The sequence below is a fragment of the Neopelma chrysocephalum genome, unplaced genomic scaffold (genome assembly GCF_003984885.1).
Source record: "Neopelma chrysocephalum unplaced genomic scaffold, ASM398488v2 Primary Assembly neopelma1_59, whole genome shotgun sequence".
NCBI lineage: Eukaryota > Metazoa > Chordata > Aves > Passeriformes > Pipridae > Neopelma > Neopelma chrysocephalum.
This window is the reverse complement of record NW_020897714.1, coordinates 17,330,901-17,346,741: the sequence shown is the minus strand read 5'-3', so window position 1 is coordinate 17,346,741 and position 15,841 is coordinate 17,330,901. Positions and strand designations below refer to the sequence as shown.

General features: G+C 41.3%; 2 protein-coding genes across 4 annotated transcripts in view; one reads left to right on the top strand and one right to left on the bottom strand.

Moving 5' to 3' along the window:
* Nucleotides 1-243, bottom strand: part of ST13 (ST13, Hsp70 interacting protein) — a 24,869-nt gene extending 24,626 nt beyond the window's left edge. Inside the window, exon 1 of the mRNA XM_027680166.1 lies at nt 163-243. Within this exon, the coding sequence (XP_027535967.1) occupies nt 163-239 (77 nt within the window). The 5' untranslated portion in view covers nt 240-243. The remainder of the gene's footprint in view (nt 1-162) is intronic.
* XPNPEP3 (X-prolyl aminopeptidase 3) overlaps nt 1-15,841 on the top strand; it is a 17,563-nt gene extending 1,722 nt beyond the window's left edge. For all 3 annotated transcript variants that reach the window (XM_027680163.1, XM_027680164.1, XM_027680161.1), the window contains 8 exons: nt 2,446-2,853; nt 4,726-4,928; nt 5,779-5,841; nt 7,182-7,295; nt 9,690-9,775; nt 10,419-10,602; nt 12,057-12,177; nt 12,956-15,841. In XM_027680163.1, coding sequence (XP_027535964.1) covers nt 2,446-2,853; nt 4,726-4,928; nt 5,779-5,841; nt 7,182-7,295; nt 9,690-9,775; nt 10,419-10,602; nt 12,057-12,177; nt 12,956-13,122 — 1,346 coding nt within the window. In that variant the 3' untranslated portion in view covers nt 13,123-15,841. The remainder of the gene's footprint in view (nt 1-2,445; nt 2,854-4,725; nt 4,929-5,778; nt 5,842-7,181; nt 7,296-9,689; nt 9,776-10,418; nt 10,603-12,056; nt 12,178-12,955) is intronic.

The following is a 15,841-nucleotide window of genomic DNA, read 5'->3' as shown; positions in this document are numbered from 1 at the left end:
TTCTGCTTTTTTGAGCGCATTGATTTGCTGCATCATACAGTTGTCTGGAGTTTCAGCTGTTTATGATTACCTTCATTAGGCAGTAATTATATTTAGGAACTAATTTCCTTGTCTGAGATGATACTGATTCCAAAAATAGGCTTCACAGGTTTGCTTTTTTACCTTTTTCTCATGGTGTGGTCAGGGTCCTTACTTGGGTGCTGCAAACCTTTCGTGGCAGTGGCATTTTGGGAGCTCATTGTCCTGAAAATACATATGATTTTTATTAAGAGTGAGTCTTTTGTGCAAGCTGAACTGCCATAATGTTTCATATAAAGGTGCCATTCAGAAAAGGTGACTGGGGAGGGACATTGATAGATGGACACCACTTGTCTAAAGAATGTCCCCTCTTCAGAGGGGATTCAATGTGAGGAAAAGGGGAAAAAGAGACTTGTGACTATGAAGTTTGACAGCAACAATGAAAAAGAAACTGAGGTTTTAGATTTTTTTGAGATATAATGAAAATAGGTATGAGATGACCACAACTAAATCTAAAAAACTCCCTAAAAATATTTAAATGTATTCAAGAATATGTCCAGGAAAGCATTCTTTTCTGTGTTCTTCTTCCACAGGTGGGTATACAGGGAGAACAGATGAATATATAACCATATACTTCTATACTTAATTGTAGAATAATTCAGGTCAGAAGGAACCTCACAGGTGAACAGGTTCAACCTGTGCTCAGAGCTGGGCTTACTTCAGTATGGGATCAGATTGCTTAGGGCATTGATTGACAGCTCACTGTAAGTGAGGCCAACCCTTTAAAAGTACTCAAAGCTGAAACAGTGGAAGTGAATTCTAGCTGCTCATAGTATTTTTCCTTTTAATACAGGAGAGGTGTTTTCCTTAAAATAATATGACATAGTTTTATTGCAATTATTGTTTTAAAAAACAAATGCCTTTAAGGCAAAGAGAATTTCCAGGCCTCACAGTTGGAAGACAGCTGGGATTCCCATGTTCCACCATATTGCAGCTTCTAAAATTCACTGGACTGTGGCAGTTAGAAAGCTGACTGGAATACAGTGGAATATAGTAAATTTGCAGTATAATATTGCAGAATTGTGAGGTCAGATTGCACTACAGCGGTTTCTACGTTCTCTGTAATTTCCAGATCTATAGAGTAAAACAAATATGGTGGGTTTATTTCTTTGTTGTTTTGGGGATTTGGGGTTTTTTAAAGACTTTTACACCTAATAGATGTTGGGAATGTAAGTTTTTGAAAAGGTCTAAAATTTAACACAAATACAGCATACATAGTTTTCTTAAACTCTTTTGTCAAGGAAAAACATTTTGGATAGAAGTTTCCCCTCCCACTGCACTTATGCAAGAATTCACTTACAGTACAAGTCAAATGTAAATTTTTATTCTAGAATTAATACCATGTTATACGTTAAAGAGGAAGAAAAGATTACTGAAGTAGAAAGTGAAAAGTATCAAAATGCAGTCTATGTTAATATATTAGCCAACGTACTGATTAACGCTCTTGTATTAATTTAGATCATAGTTAGGGAGTCTCACATTTTTAAAAATACATACTTCAGCTATTGTTGGTTGTCCTTTCAACTTCAGTCTGGTTTTGTTGAGTATCTTGATTGCTGTACTTCATATCTTTTGTGACTGGAGCAGTTTAAAGAGTTCTTTCATCTAAGAGATCATTTGTTTCGTGTCATTAGAAATATAGTATTTAACTTTGGAAAAATCTGAATTGTTAAATATTGAGAAAAGCTACATCTGCCCTGGAGAAGATCCCTTCTCTTAATCGGAGTCTGATGCCAGCCTGCAGTCCATGATTTGGTTCTGCCTGGAATCTTGTGACTGGTTAGACTCTGCAACCTCTATGTTTCTGCATGATCTCCCGGAATCTGTAACACTCAATCTGCCCCTTATGGTTTAGAGCTAGTCGTTTTATGAGTTGACTTAGTGTATATTTGAACAGACATTCTAGCTTTATCTGAGGGAATTAATGCTCAACCTCAGGAGACAAACTTCTGTTCAATGTCCAGATGCTGTAAAACCCATCAGTTTTTAGCAGTTAAAGTTCAGTTTGCCTCACTCCTTCCTTTTTTTTTTTTTGCATGTCTCTATGCAAACATCCATCTGTTTTGGATTTTTATCTAAATTTACCAGGTTTGTGATTTCTACCTTTGCACAGAAATACGTAACACAAAATCCAATTGGCTGAAATAAATTTCTGTCTCCACGTGATGGAGAAGCAGTTTGAGTGAGAATGTGCTGGAGGGATAGAAGCTGAAGAGGTGCACAGGAAAGCAATGGAAAGGCTTGTGAGGGATTACAGCAAAGCCATGCACATGTAAGGCATCAGGGAGTAGGCAGGAATCAGGTTACAACTAATAGAATGTCCTAAGTGTCTTGAATTTCTCCATATGATTTGTTTTGTATTCACAGGAGAGGTAACCCCAGGATTGTCACAGGTGGAATATGCTCTTCGCCGGCACAAACTGATGGTGTTGATCCAGAAGGAAGCCCATGGATGGGATGGATTGGACCACACAGTGATTCTGCTATCCAACCCCACATATTACATGAGCAATGACATCCCCTACATTTTCCACCAGGACACTAACTTCCTGTACCTCTGTGGGTTTCAGGAGCCTGACAGCATCCTGGTGCTGCAGAGCATTCCTGGCAAAGCGCTGCCATCCCACAAATCCATACTTTTTGTGCCCCGGAGAGATCCAAAGCGAGAATTGTGGGACGGGCCCAGATCAGGCCCAGATGGGGCCATTGCTCTCACAGGAGTAGATGAAGCTTACACCATTGATGAGTTCAGGCACTTGGTGGCCAAGCTGAAAGGTAACAAAAAATAAAGGGGAAATGAAATGAGATGTGGTTTTCAGAGTCTGAATGGTATGGGTTTGGGAGGTGACATCAATTCAAGACTATAATGAACTTGAGGAGGTGCAGTGGTATTAATATGACAAAGACAATTGGAAGTTCTTGTTAGTTTGTTGAGGGCCACCAGTGGAAATACGGTTTTCGCAGAATCACAGAGTCTGTTGAGTTAGAAGGGACCCACAAGGATCATCAAGGCCAACTCCTAGCCCTGCACAGGACCATCCCCAAGAATCACACCATGTGCCTAAGAGCATTCTGAAAATAATAGTTTTTTCTCCCCTCTGAATTTCTTGTGCAGACTGTCATGCACATGGATACACATCTGTGAAATGTTCAGGAACAGGATAAGCAAGAACATATTAGTGTTCTAGTCATATCTGTTTGCTGACAGAGCCAGAACCAGATGATGTATAGGAAACTTGAAGGTATGTTATTCACAGTAGACTTGGAAAATTATCCATACAGGGAGTTTGTTAGTCCACTCACATTTTTTTAGCTAGATGATGACTTACTCTTGAAATATGAACACTGCTGTCCTCTAGAAATATTCCTTTGCATTTAACATCACTGTGTAGCCTCAGTACTTATAATCCAGGGGGAACTTAAGTGCATTATAGAATGAAGCTGAAGAACGCTTATGATGATATAATAAGGGCAAGTGCTTGGGGGGGGTCAAACAACTAGAATGAGTGAATTTTGGAGTTTTATGGGACCTAGTAACTTTGTTTCAAAAAAGGATATATTGAAAATAGATAAGTCACAGAAAGGGCCACAGGGATGATCAACAGTATGGAGTGTGTGAGATACATGCTGGATGAACCCACTTAGCTTGAAAAAGAGAAAACAGAAGCCAAGGTATGAGATGTATGTGGTTGTGGAAAGCACAGAGAGGATGAGTAGGAACAATTACTTGCTGGTTTTCATAATTTAAAAAAAAGACAACACTGAATGAAATGATAACATGGCCGGTTTTGGCACCTTCTAAGTTGTAGGTCACTCATGGAAGGTTTGGGATGTGAAAAATTTTGAATTCTATGGGGGAAAGATCCATGAAAATCAGTAAATCAGTGTTATGAAGATGCAGCCTTGAAATGAAGAAACCAGAAGGGGGATTCTGGGGAGCGTGTGCTAAGGGAAATACTCTTTCATAAATGCCCAGCTTCTTAGACACTTTCTGTAAGCATTTGCTAATGGTTACCGTCATCAAAGAAGGGGGCCTAGGTGGGCGTCAACTGTGACTCACAATGGCTTTTCTCCTAATTTCTGTTTAAAATGTTCCTGTGGGGAGAATGTGAGTGCTAACTTTGTTCTAAATAAATGTCCACATAGTTAAATGTGTTTGTCCTGAGTTAGTTTATCTCAGAATGGTTGAAATAAGCAGTTGTTCCCCAAACTGTTCTGAAGTATAGTTGATCATGACCCTGATTCCATGGGTAAAAAGGTAAATTGCCTTACATCAGTGGGGACAGGCTAAATGACAGAACAATTCAGAATGTGCATCACTACAGTGCAATGCCTACTTAGATTACACAAGTGCGACTTTGACAAGATGTGTATATTCAGTGTTGGTCTTAAATCCCATTATTTGCCCAGAAGTGGTGATTTGTGAAATCTACTTGCTATGAATTGGTAATCTTCCAAACTTAGAAGAGATTGCTAGTATCCTGTGACAGTGAAAGTGTCTATATGGTCTGTCAATGCAAATTCAGAGGAAATTATTTGTCTCAAATATAGCAGCAGATCTAATTTAAGAGGAATGAGTCTGTTCAGTGTGGGAAGGACATGTCAACATTTATTTTTGTCTGTGTCAGCTTTTGTTTTGTATTCCAGGTGAGTCAAACATTGTTTGGTATGACTTGATTAAACCAGTGCATACAGAGCTGCACTCTGACTACATGCAGCCGCTGGCCGAGATAAAAGCTCGGAGCAAAAACCGCATCCAAGGCATCCGACATTTAGTGCAAAACCTTCGACTGATCAAATCCCCGGCAGAGATTGAAAGGATGAAGATAGCTGGACGGGTGACAGCAGAGGTAATGGGGTTGTGTGCTCTCTAGATGTGTGCTCTCTAGTGCATTCTGTTGATGGGGTGACATTGGTTGGAAGGATACCTTTGGTCTAATTTGTTACTGAACTGCTGTGTTTCAGCCATTGGCTGGGCTCAGCTCCCTTCATGTGACAAGGAGAAACAGGAAGACTGCTTGGACGACCAGCTTCTCTCAATCAGTGTAACTCAAGCAAAGACAAGCCAGCAGCTGTTAGACTTTGTTTAAAAGCATTATCTGTTCAGGGGTAGCCTTTTCACTCTCTTACCAGCTTCTGCTCTGCTTCCCCTCACCATTTTCTTTCCTGTCTATTCTGTTTATTTTGAGGAAACAGAATTTTTGTGAAGGCTTTGCCTATGTATGTCTCTGTATTCCCCCTTCTCCCTCAAATACCTTTTGAACTCATTGGCCATTTTAAACGAATGTGACAGATAACTCAATTGCAATTATGTTTTTGTAAATATTATCAAAATAGATAGCCAAATAGAAAAGAGAGGTACAGCTTGTCCTTCTCTGAAGGAAAAACTGCGTAAGGCACTCATACGTGAAGGAATCCATAGGTGAGACAACTCCTAAAATGCCAACCCATGGGATCAGCCTCAACCATCTAATCCTTTTTATCAAAACGGGAGTCAATCAGCTCCTAAATAGAGTTTCATGGGGAACAAACCTTAATTGGTTCTAGTCTTGACAGCACCTTGCACTTTCAGCTGCCTCTGGTGTTCTGGGCCAGCTGATCTTGAGCCTTCCTCAAAAGACAACAGGTTAAAAAAAAAAAAAAAGAGCTTCCCTCAAATTCAGGCTCTTTTGCTAACTGAAAGGCCTTTTTTTTTCATAGGCTTTCACAGAGACAATGTTTGCCAGCAAATCCCCAGTGGATGAAGCCTTTCTATATGCAAAGGTGAGTACTTTATAGCTGAAGGTGAGATAGAAGGGCTGGATGTTGGTTATCCTTCCAGCAAACGAGAAATGTCTGATCTCTTTATAATGTGTCTCCCACCATAGCACATTTCTTCTTCACCCAAATCTTGGACATGCAGAAGAGTCAGTGTGAGGAAATCTTCAGCAGTACTTCCAAAACCCTTATTGAAGGAGTGTAGTGGTTGTGTGAATTTGTCTGCTATTGATGTCTTTTTCTACTATATTTGAATACCAAACCTGCTAAACAGTCAGAGATATAGTTATTATCTTATCCTATAATACATTTCTGTTGTACAGAATTAAAGTAGTTATAACACCTGTTTATAAAGCCTGCTTCTCTTGCCTCTAGCCTCTTACTACATCAGATTACCACAGCTATCTTGAAGCAATTTAGATACTCTCAGTTACAAAATAAGGACTAATTGGCCTGCACATTTGGTAAGGAACTTCATGAGGAATTGCAGTTAGATGCCTGTTTGAGAAACATCAGCAGGATTTGACCCTCTGTTATGACGTAGATGGGCCTGTGCTGACGTGGCACTGAGCAGCAGTACTGAACTGTAAAGAAAACTAATTAAAGTGTATTTTACAGATCAATTTTTCACTCTAGATCAGGATTGTAAAACCTACTTTGCTCCGTGAATGCATCTTGGAGTTTTCTGTCCCACGTGATCCTGGTAGTTATAGAAAAGAGGTGCTATTAATATATTGAGGGTCTTTATAGATGTTAGTTCAATTCATTTCCATGCTTCCATCAGCTTCATCATTCAAGAAGGGTAAAGATCTTGAGGCCTGTGGTGCCTTTTTCTTACATTCTCTCAGACATCAAGGTAGTGCATGTTTTCAAACCTTCTTAGTTCAACAGTCATGGAAATAGATACTGCTGTAAATATGCTGGTACTTTGTAATTTTGAAAGACAGCAATAAAACATGACTATTGTCATGCTGGCATTTAGGATCTTTGAAAATTCAGAATGTTATATGGCAAATAAGCATTGTTTCATGTAAGAACAAATCCTTACCTAGATGCATGACAATGTAATGAATTTCATATGGTATTGAATAGCTTGTACCAGAAAAAGCTTCCATGACACTAGATGCAGGCTTAAAACACTCTTGAAAAGTGGATTGTTCTGTATTTTTTTCTCCAGAGTTCTTGGATAATATTCAAGGCTGCTTTCATTTAGTAAACTCACTTTCCAGTTTCACTTTGTGTTGTACAAATTAAGAAAACAGTTGTAGGACATGGATTACCCAGCCCTAGGGCAGTTAATCACCTGAAAGAGCACTAATGTTCTCCTCTCTGAATTATTGTTCCAGTTTGAGTTCGAGTGCCGGGCTCGTGGTGCTGACATCTTGGCATACCCCCCTGTTGTTGCAGGTGGCAACAGATCAAACACTTTGCACTATGTGAAGAACAATCAGCTCATCAAGGTAACCCATCTACTGTCCGGTAACTTGAAATGCAAAACTGTGACACACATGTATGTCCCCTAGCTGCTCTTTGTTTTGACTAAACATATCAAAGCACTTAAATATAAACTGAGCAAGGGAAAGGAATCATGCCCTGGTTAGTTTTTCTGTCAGTGGCAGATTAACTTCTCTTCCTCTCCTCTCTGCACTTGCTGCAGTATTTTCTGAGCAGTGGAAGGCCTTGCAAACAGGGTTGCAAATAATTTAGCGAGTACGTCTGCCCTCACACCGTGCGCAGCAGGGTGCGGTGCTGGGTGGGTCACTGACCTCACAAAAGAGAGGAGCCACTGCAGAGTGAAGGCACCGTGGGAGATCTGCTGTCACTTACATTGCTTAGTCTTGCTTTGCAACCTAAGGGGCAATAGTGCATTCCTGCTCTGGTGAAGCTGAAAAGCATTTTGGTCTGCACGTAGGCCAGCAAAGCAGGAAACGGGAACAAGGAGGGAAAGGATCAGCATTAAATGTCAAGAGGTGGATTATATGGCTTTAGGTAAATTAATGTTTTGTCTTATTTTGAAGATTCTCCTTATTGAATTGAACCCTCTCCAGCTTTCCTAACAATAGACCTTTAGATTCAGATAAGTATTTTCAGGAGCCGTATTCCCCCACTGCTCTGCTCACTATTCACTTTTCAGAGGAGCGTATTTTTCCTCTGTCTTAATGCAGGATGAAACTTTCCCACTAGCATTGTCTTTTCTTGAAGCTGGCATCTAGCAGACCTTGAAATGATCTGCAGAGGCAAATGTACAAAAGATATGATAGGCTGCTTTTGGCAGAAAGAAGCCTCCTTTGTTGTTCTGTCATCCAAGGTCAGGCGTGCTGATGTAACTCCAGTTGCTTCTGCTGATGTAACTCCAGTTGCTTCTGTTAAAGTTGTTCGGTTAAGTGACTGTCACTTGTTTTTTTTCCAAACTATTAAGTAGGAGGTTAAACCCGTAAACTTGACTCTTTCCTTGCCTTTGTGTGCTGCTTCCTACAGCTCTTGTTTCCAAATAGGCTAACAAAGTGTCTAATTTGGTAGGAATCTGAATGCATCCTTCAGTTCACCATTTAGTGGGCTCAGCTTTAAAGAAAGAGGACAAGAAGCACAACATAAGGCACTTACTGAACAATCAAACCACAAGCAGAATTCCCTTAGCCAATAAATTTGTTACTTAGCTTGTTTAATTGCTTGGAAGATGCAGGTGCTATAATTTCAGATTTTCTGCAATGGATTGAACCAACTATTCTGAAAAAGTTAAAAAGTACAATTTAAATGGATAGTTAATGGCCTGTCTATTCAGTGGGATAGTGAGATCTGCTCACTGGTAATTTATCTCCTGTGTATCTGTTTGTGGCACTTGACTGTACACAATGGTAGTAGATACCACTGGAAGTAGCACTAACAGTGAAATTCTGCTTGTTATTCTTTCCCTGAATCTGCTAGAATTATTCCTTGTCATTCCACATCATGGCTGCTGGCACAGTCATGGATCTGTGGAGTGAATCTCTGTAATAAAGTCCCTAGATTATATGTAGTGTAAATCTATAGAGAATTTAATCCAAACTTTTTAGAGATTCCACTGCTCTATTTGTTGTTAGCTTCTTTAAGGAGGGAGAGTAAAGCAGTGGTTTTGTTCTTGGCTCTTTGTCTTCCTTCTGTGTGACTTTTTGGGAGATGCATAATCAGTGATTTAATTGACATGGAACAGTTTTGCTGAAGTGAATCAGAGGTTCACATCTCCAAAAACTTTTTCTTCATCACCAGACAGATTCAGAAAGATATCTTAGAGCAGTCCAGAAAGTCCTAGAAAAGGATGGGGAAGATGATTCAGACTATTCAATAGTGCATTTACAGCAGTGATACACTGTCAGAGAAATTATTTTGCTGGGTCCTCCTGTCCTATGACAAGGCTAAATCTGTAGCTGTTAGTGATTTTACCGATAGCTCAGAAATTAATGGTTTTTTTGCAAAACCCTTCTGGCTCAGTCACTAGCAGAGAACTTCTAGTGGAAGGAGTCACTGGTGTAATTTGCAGGAGTAAGCAATCCAGGTGTGAATGGGATTGAGAGAGCAGAATAGTTCACGGTAAATGTTATTTTACTCCAAAATGTTTGAAAATCAGCATGGTAAGGGTTCAGACAGTAGATAAGCATAACAGTCAGAGACTACCTCGCAGAGAAACAATCTAACTGGAATAGCCTGTTTAAAACCAGTAGCACCTGGGGTGTTACTCTGCAACAAGAATTCACACCTCTGCTACTGCTTTGTGAAAATAAGTGCATAACCTCCTTTCCTGCTCTCAGACAGAAAAAAATCAGTTCAATTAATAGCTGGACTGACCCACACAGCATTTTTTTCTTGTTATTCTGCAGGGTGGTGAACTGGTCTTGTTAGATGGTGGATGTGAATTGTCCTGCTATGTGAGTGACATCACACGTACCTGGCCTGTCAATGGAAGGTATGCCACAATAAGGTGTTTTGAAGAACACTGAGAAGCTCTTAAATAATTGATGGATGGAGTGTATGTGTGTTTAATCTCTGTATGAGTAGTTTTAACGTGTCCCATTCTGTAGTTCTTCAAAGTAATCAAATTATATAAACTAATCTTTCAGCATGAGAAGCTGTATTCCTCACTGCCTCATTAATTACTACGTGAATATGTGTGATCATTGCTATTTTCAGCTATTACAGCATGCTTAAAGTGCAGAGAGGGCTTTTTTGTACATTTAGCTGTGGCTGACTCCAGTTGTATGTGAGAAAAAAGGAGTGTTAGTTGACATGTACATAGCTCTGCCAGTTATGAAATTGCTGGTGTGATATCTCTATGTTTGTGTGTTTGTGTCCTTATTTTCTTTTTCCTGCAGTAGCTTGGCCTTGCTTTTCTTGGGGGTTAGGTTCTCAGCTGAGAAACCCTGCCTCTACATGGTGTATTGAAGGGCATGTTGCAGGGATGCTTTGTCTGGCCTTTCATATAAGGAGACAGTTGCTTTGCTTTGTGACTTTTCCTGCTCCAACATTGCACTGAATCTGTTCCAAAGATGTGTTCTGAGTAGCAATTTATTTGTGAGATATGTCCTTTGTTCCTTCTCAATGGTCTTCAGGTTCACCAAACCCCAAGCAGAACTATACCAGGCTGTCCTGGATATCCAGAAGTCCTGCTTGAGCCTCTGCTCTCCAGGCATGAGTCTGGAAAATATCTACAGCCTCATGCTGAGCCTTATTGGACAGAAACTGAAAGAGTTGGGTGTCCTAGAGAGCAGCATCACTGACAGCCATTTCTTCAAGGTACTTGAAGATTTTTACTCCAGTTTACCCTTACTAAGCCTGTATTTTCTCCTTGGGTAGTGTTAGTTGCTTTAGTTTGGGTCAGGAATGTGTTTTTGAGATGTCTCTTCTAATTTTTGCCACACACTGTGCTATAATTCATGTTGTGGGCTGGTCTCAGCACAGGCCTGGATTTCTTTCAAGACAGGGCTAAACTTGGAGATGTGTTTCAACAAATTAATCTGAAGTAACCCCCCAGTCTTATATGCACATAGTGTGAATATTTGTTCTCAGCTCTTGCTCTTTCACTCTGCAGATCCATTCCCATTGCTCTGCATTATTTGCGATTTTGCAGATTCAGCTTCAGACCACAGTCTGAAGGGAACCTGTAGGAACATAGGCGCTGACACAGAATTCTGGGTCCAGGACTGGCTGCAGGCAGTTATTTGTAGTTTTCTGATCTGTTTAACATTGCATAAATCTGCAGTACTACCAAAAGGTGCAGCCCATTCTTCTCAGTCATTCCACTTGCTGCCTCTTCTGTACCATTTTGTGTCAGTATTGGGATTCACCTGGTAAACAAGACTGGGAAACTCACCTGCCTTAGAGCTGAACGTGGGGATAAATAAGATTGGTTTGCAGTTACATAAGTTTATCCAGTCACACCCACTGCAAAACTGCATGATTGCTGATGCCAATACAGGAAAGACGGCAGAACCAGGTGACGGCACTACCGCTTTTGGCAGCCGGACAGGTTCCTGCCGGATTTAATTGTGTGCCGGTGCCATGGCAGCGGCGGAGGCTGCCGTGCCGTATTCCCTCGGCAGGTGGCAGCACAGCCAGACGGGAGCGGCGCCTGCAGCTCAGTCCTCTGGGAATGAGAAGTGTGGGGAGAGAGGAATGAGGAGGGAGGAATTAGCTCTTTGATTCCCCCTCAGTAGGGTGGGTGATTAGGATAGTGCGGGGGGAGGCGGTATCTGTGCCCTGTAGAGGTGGATTAAAATCGTGCTGTAGCTACTGAGTGAAATCGGCACAGCGTTTGCTCTGCCGTGCGTAGGACCTCGCTTTGCCACAGCACGGAGCAGCTGTATCCGCTGCTGCCGTTGTCAGGGTCTGCTGATGGAATCATGCAGGGTTTGGATGTTGAAGGAATAGAAAGGGTTGGGGCAGCAAAGCTCAGCGCACTGAAAATTGACGTCTTTCCTGACATGCTGAGATGGAGATGGGCTTGGGCTGTTCTTTTTAGCGAGGGGGAAGGGCAGTCTGCAATGTGCCCATAATGGGCAACTGGTACTGGTGGGTTTTGGGGGCCATCCAGTTCTGGTAAATGTAAGGCAGCCCCTGGTGATCTGGTCATGGCAGTAAGACTGCTAGTTAAGCACACGAGTATTCTGTCTCTTCTTGCTATCTTTTTTATTGGTACGAGTTGGGCTGTGTTTAAGTGCCTCCGTGACACCTGTTCTGTCTTCTGCTAGGCTGTCCAAAAGTACTGCCCACATCATGTGGGTCATTACTTGGGCATGGATGTTCACGATACCCCAGATATATCCCGGTCACTCCCGTTCCAGCCAGGCATGGTGATAACCATTGAACCAGGTAACAAGACATGCAGTCAGTGGTGGACAAAAACATGCAACGCTGAGGATAACACTATTGCTTTCAGTGTTTAGTTGGTACCTCAGATTAAAGCTTTCAGGTTCTTTCTGGTGAAACTGAAAATTATTACAGTATTGGAAAGCCTTAAGTTATTCCCTTCCCAAAGTCATTAAAGTATTAGAACACCCCATTTCCTTCCCAAACACAGCCAAGGTGGAAGTAAACTCAGGCAGCAAAGTATTGTGGAGCACAGATGCAGAAAAGCAGGGTTGGTTTGCTTGTACTGTGTTCTGTGTTCCTGAGACTGAACCTCTACCATCTCTGGTAGTGTAAGTCTCAAGCATACAGTCTGCAATTCACAACTTAGCTTTGCAAATTGGGCATACTGCAATGAATCTTTCTTTTTACTTGTCACTGGATTTGGAGCTGTCAGCTTGAAACTGATATTTAATGCTTGGCTCTTCTCTCTCTCTATTCAGACCATTGTTAAAGTCATCATTGTGAATGTAACGTTGAGAGCAAGAAGTGCAGAAAGGCCAGGTGTAATTGTGGAAGTTTTTATTAATGTGCTAATATCTGAGGGCACAGAGGGACACTTTCCTTCCTTTGCCCACCAACAGCCATGAGTGAGGAGAAAGACAGTAACTTGCCATATTAAAAATTTTTGGGATCAAATGTTATGTTGCTGAAAATCCAACCCTGTTCTCATGGTGGTGCAGTAAGGGAAAGGTCTTGTTCTGGAGAGTGTTGTGTGTTTTAATTCCCTTTCTTCTTTCAGGCATTTATATCCCTGAGGATGACATGAGTGCTCCAGAGAGGTTTCGTGGCATTGGTGTGCGCATTGAGGATGATGTTGTGATAACAGAGGAGGCACCTCTTGTCTTGTCTGCTGACTGTCCCAAGGAGATCTACCACATCGAGCAGATCTGTGGCCGCAGCTCATGATGCCCCTTCTCTGCCTCTTTCATCCTCCTCAGGATACGCAGCCCTCCAGGGATGCAGATCCCTGTAACTGGCTGTAGTTGTCAAGTGATGAAGGGCATCGACAGTTGATGGCTGTTTCCAGGACTGGGGCTGGACAGTGGAATTTAAAAGGCATGGGTACTGAGGGATGAAAAAGCAAAGCAACCTTTTCTGTATGCATTTTTCTTATTATTTGTGCTGATGTTGAGCTGTTATAGGACATGGGGGTGGATTCATCCCTCTGCTGTGTGGATCCATGTGTTCTGGTCCTGCTGGGGGTTTGAATTTTTTCAGTGCCAGCAGCAGGGCTTCTGCTTGGTCCCTCTCCAGATGCATAGGTACAACTGCTGAGACCAGGGCCCCGTTTTTTCCCATTCAGCAGTAGTTTCACAACAATCAGATTCTAAAAATAAAGCTTTGATAAATGCTGTTTTGGGATAATAAAGTGTGTCAGACAGATTTGATTTTTATAGAGCCGTGTAAGGAGGGGGTTTGGTAATCAGGAAGATGGATTTGGTGGAGAGGTGGTTTTCTCTGAAGCCTGTGGAGAATGCTTTTGGTATTTTAAGGATAAGGATGGGTTTGGGCCTTGTTCAGGCATATGTAAAAGAGGCCTGCAGCAGGGAAAAACACCTCATCTGGTCTTTCAGCTTATTGGAGTGTTTGATAATTTCAGAAAGGCTGAATAGGGCTCAAGCATTTGGACATACCTGTTCTTACTGTCTTCCACATTCCCTTCTTTTTGTCCCAAAGGTCCATTCCTTTCTTCTATTCTGAGTCCCTGTCTACCCTAGGAAGCAGGGCCGTGTTGGCTGTGCTGGACTCCACTGGTGAGCTGCTGGCTGTCACCTAGATGTGAGGTGTCCAGTTCTGGGACAGTCACAGCACCTTTCTGGTTTATGCTTACTGTATGCTGAAAGTGCCAGCAGCTTCACCAGTGTGTTTTTGAAGAGTATGTCCTATGGCGAGTGTCAAGTCTTTACACAGCTTTGATATGGAATTTAATGGAATTTAAAGTAATTCTCCTTTTCAGAACTCTGAGGGCATGATCACAATTGCCTTTTGGGTTTTGCCAAGTGCTCTGTGATAATACTTTTGAGGCAGCTGCTAATATGATTAGGGGCTGGGCTGGATAAGGATTAAAGAGAAGAGTTGTCTACCCTCAATATCACCACCCGGTATTACCACCCAGGCTATTGTATGCCATAGTAAATACATCTACTAGAGGCAAACACGGCATCTGTGTATTTACTGAAAATATTTTGACAATCAACTATTTAACATGTCTGAAAAATGCTTCTCATCAGTGCATCTCCTGTTATTTATGCTTGCTGCTGCATCACCTTACTTCCTTTCTGATGGTAGCTTTCAGTGCTTTTCATCTGTTATTCTAAATTTTCTTTTTCTCTTCTTTTCCTAGATTGTCTGTTTTTGACCCACTAGAATGTCACTGCTTCCTAATCCATTTTACTTTCTTATCAACGTTGCTAGCTCTTCCCCAGTTTGCCCTAATTCCCCATAGTGAATGTAGCCAGAAGCATGTGGGGAAGGTGGTCAGGGTTCTGGAGTTTGATCTCTGGCTCTGATGCTATGTGATCTCTAGTGAAATCTGAGTGCTGTTTTTGGGTTTGTTGTTGGTTTTTTTCGTTCTTTCCTGTGTTTCATTTCACTTAGTGAAGGCCAAATGGACAGTGTCTTGCATCTCTCATTGCAATTTGATGGGAGCTGGGTGCACACACTGGGGTTTGAATTTTGGCACCTAAAAGGCAACCAAGACATGCCATAATTGTATGTTCTAAACATGACAAAAATAAATGCTTTTACGGGGTTTAGTGTATCAAGTTTCACCTAGTTAAGAGGATCTGCTAATCTTTGATGGCAGCATTTGCTAAATATTCAGGTGTTGCAGTGATAGGTACAGTGTAAATTGTTAGAAGGAAGGCTTGCTAAGTCTGGACACAGACCTGATGAATACTTCTGATGAATACTTTCTGATCTGTAACATGTTTGTTGTTCCAATTACACCTGTTAGAGCCATATCAACTGGGCCAAATATTGGGGATTTTGGAACTATGTAAGCAGCTTAAAATAAATTAATCTGAGAGCTACATGTGTGTGCTGGTCTGCACATCTGCCCATATACCTAACAGAGTTAATAATTGTACTTACTGTAAATAAGCCTTTTAAGTACATATTTGAAAAGGTTATTTTTTAAATAAATTTGTAGAAAGTCATTTCTCAGGCCATCAAGTTGCGTGGCTGTTGAATAGATATAAGTACGTCCAGAAAAAGCATTATTTTTCAGGGAGATTTATAAATTACCTGTATCTTGTCTTGGACTTGAAATAACATTGCCAAATGTAGGCACACACAGATTCCTACTCCTCTCAGGAAAACCCTGCAACTTGTGAACACCAGTAGATCTTACGAATGCTGTAGATGAATGTTTCTGTCAGTAAAGAAGCATTTGTGGCTCTGCTGAGTGGGGAGTAATGGATCTGCTATGGCTGCTGTGCCTCACTGTGCTGTGACTGATTTAGGCCGTGCATATTCTGTAATTCTTCCTTTGGTATCATGATCTGTAATTCTTCCACTGTGTTCAGCTATTTCTTCAGCATAAACCTCTGCTATTTTGAATCTGTTGTTCCATATAAAGAGTGCATTTTGCACAAGGTAATAAATCTACGTCCTATGAACCTAA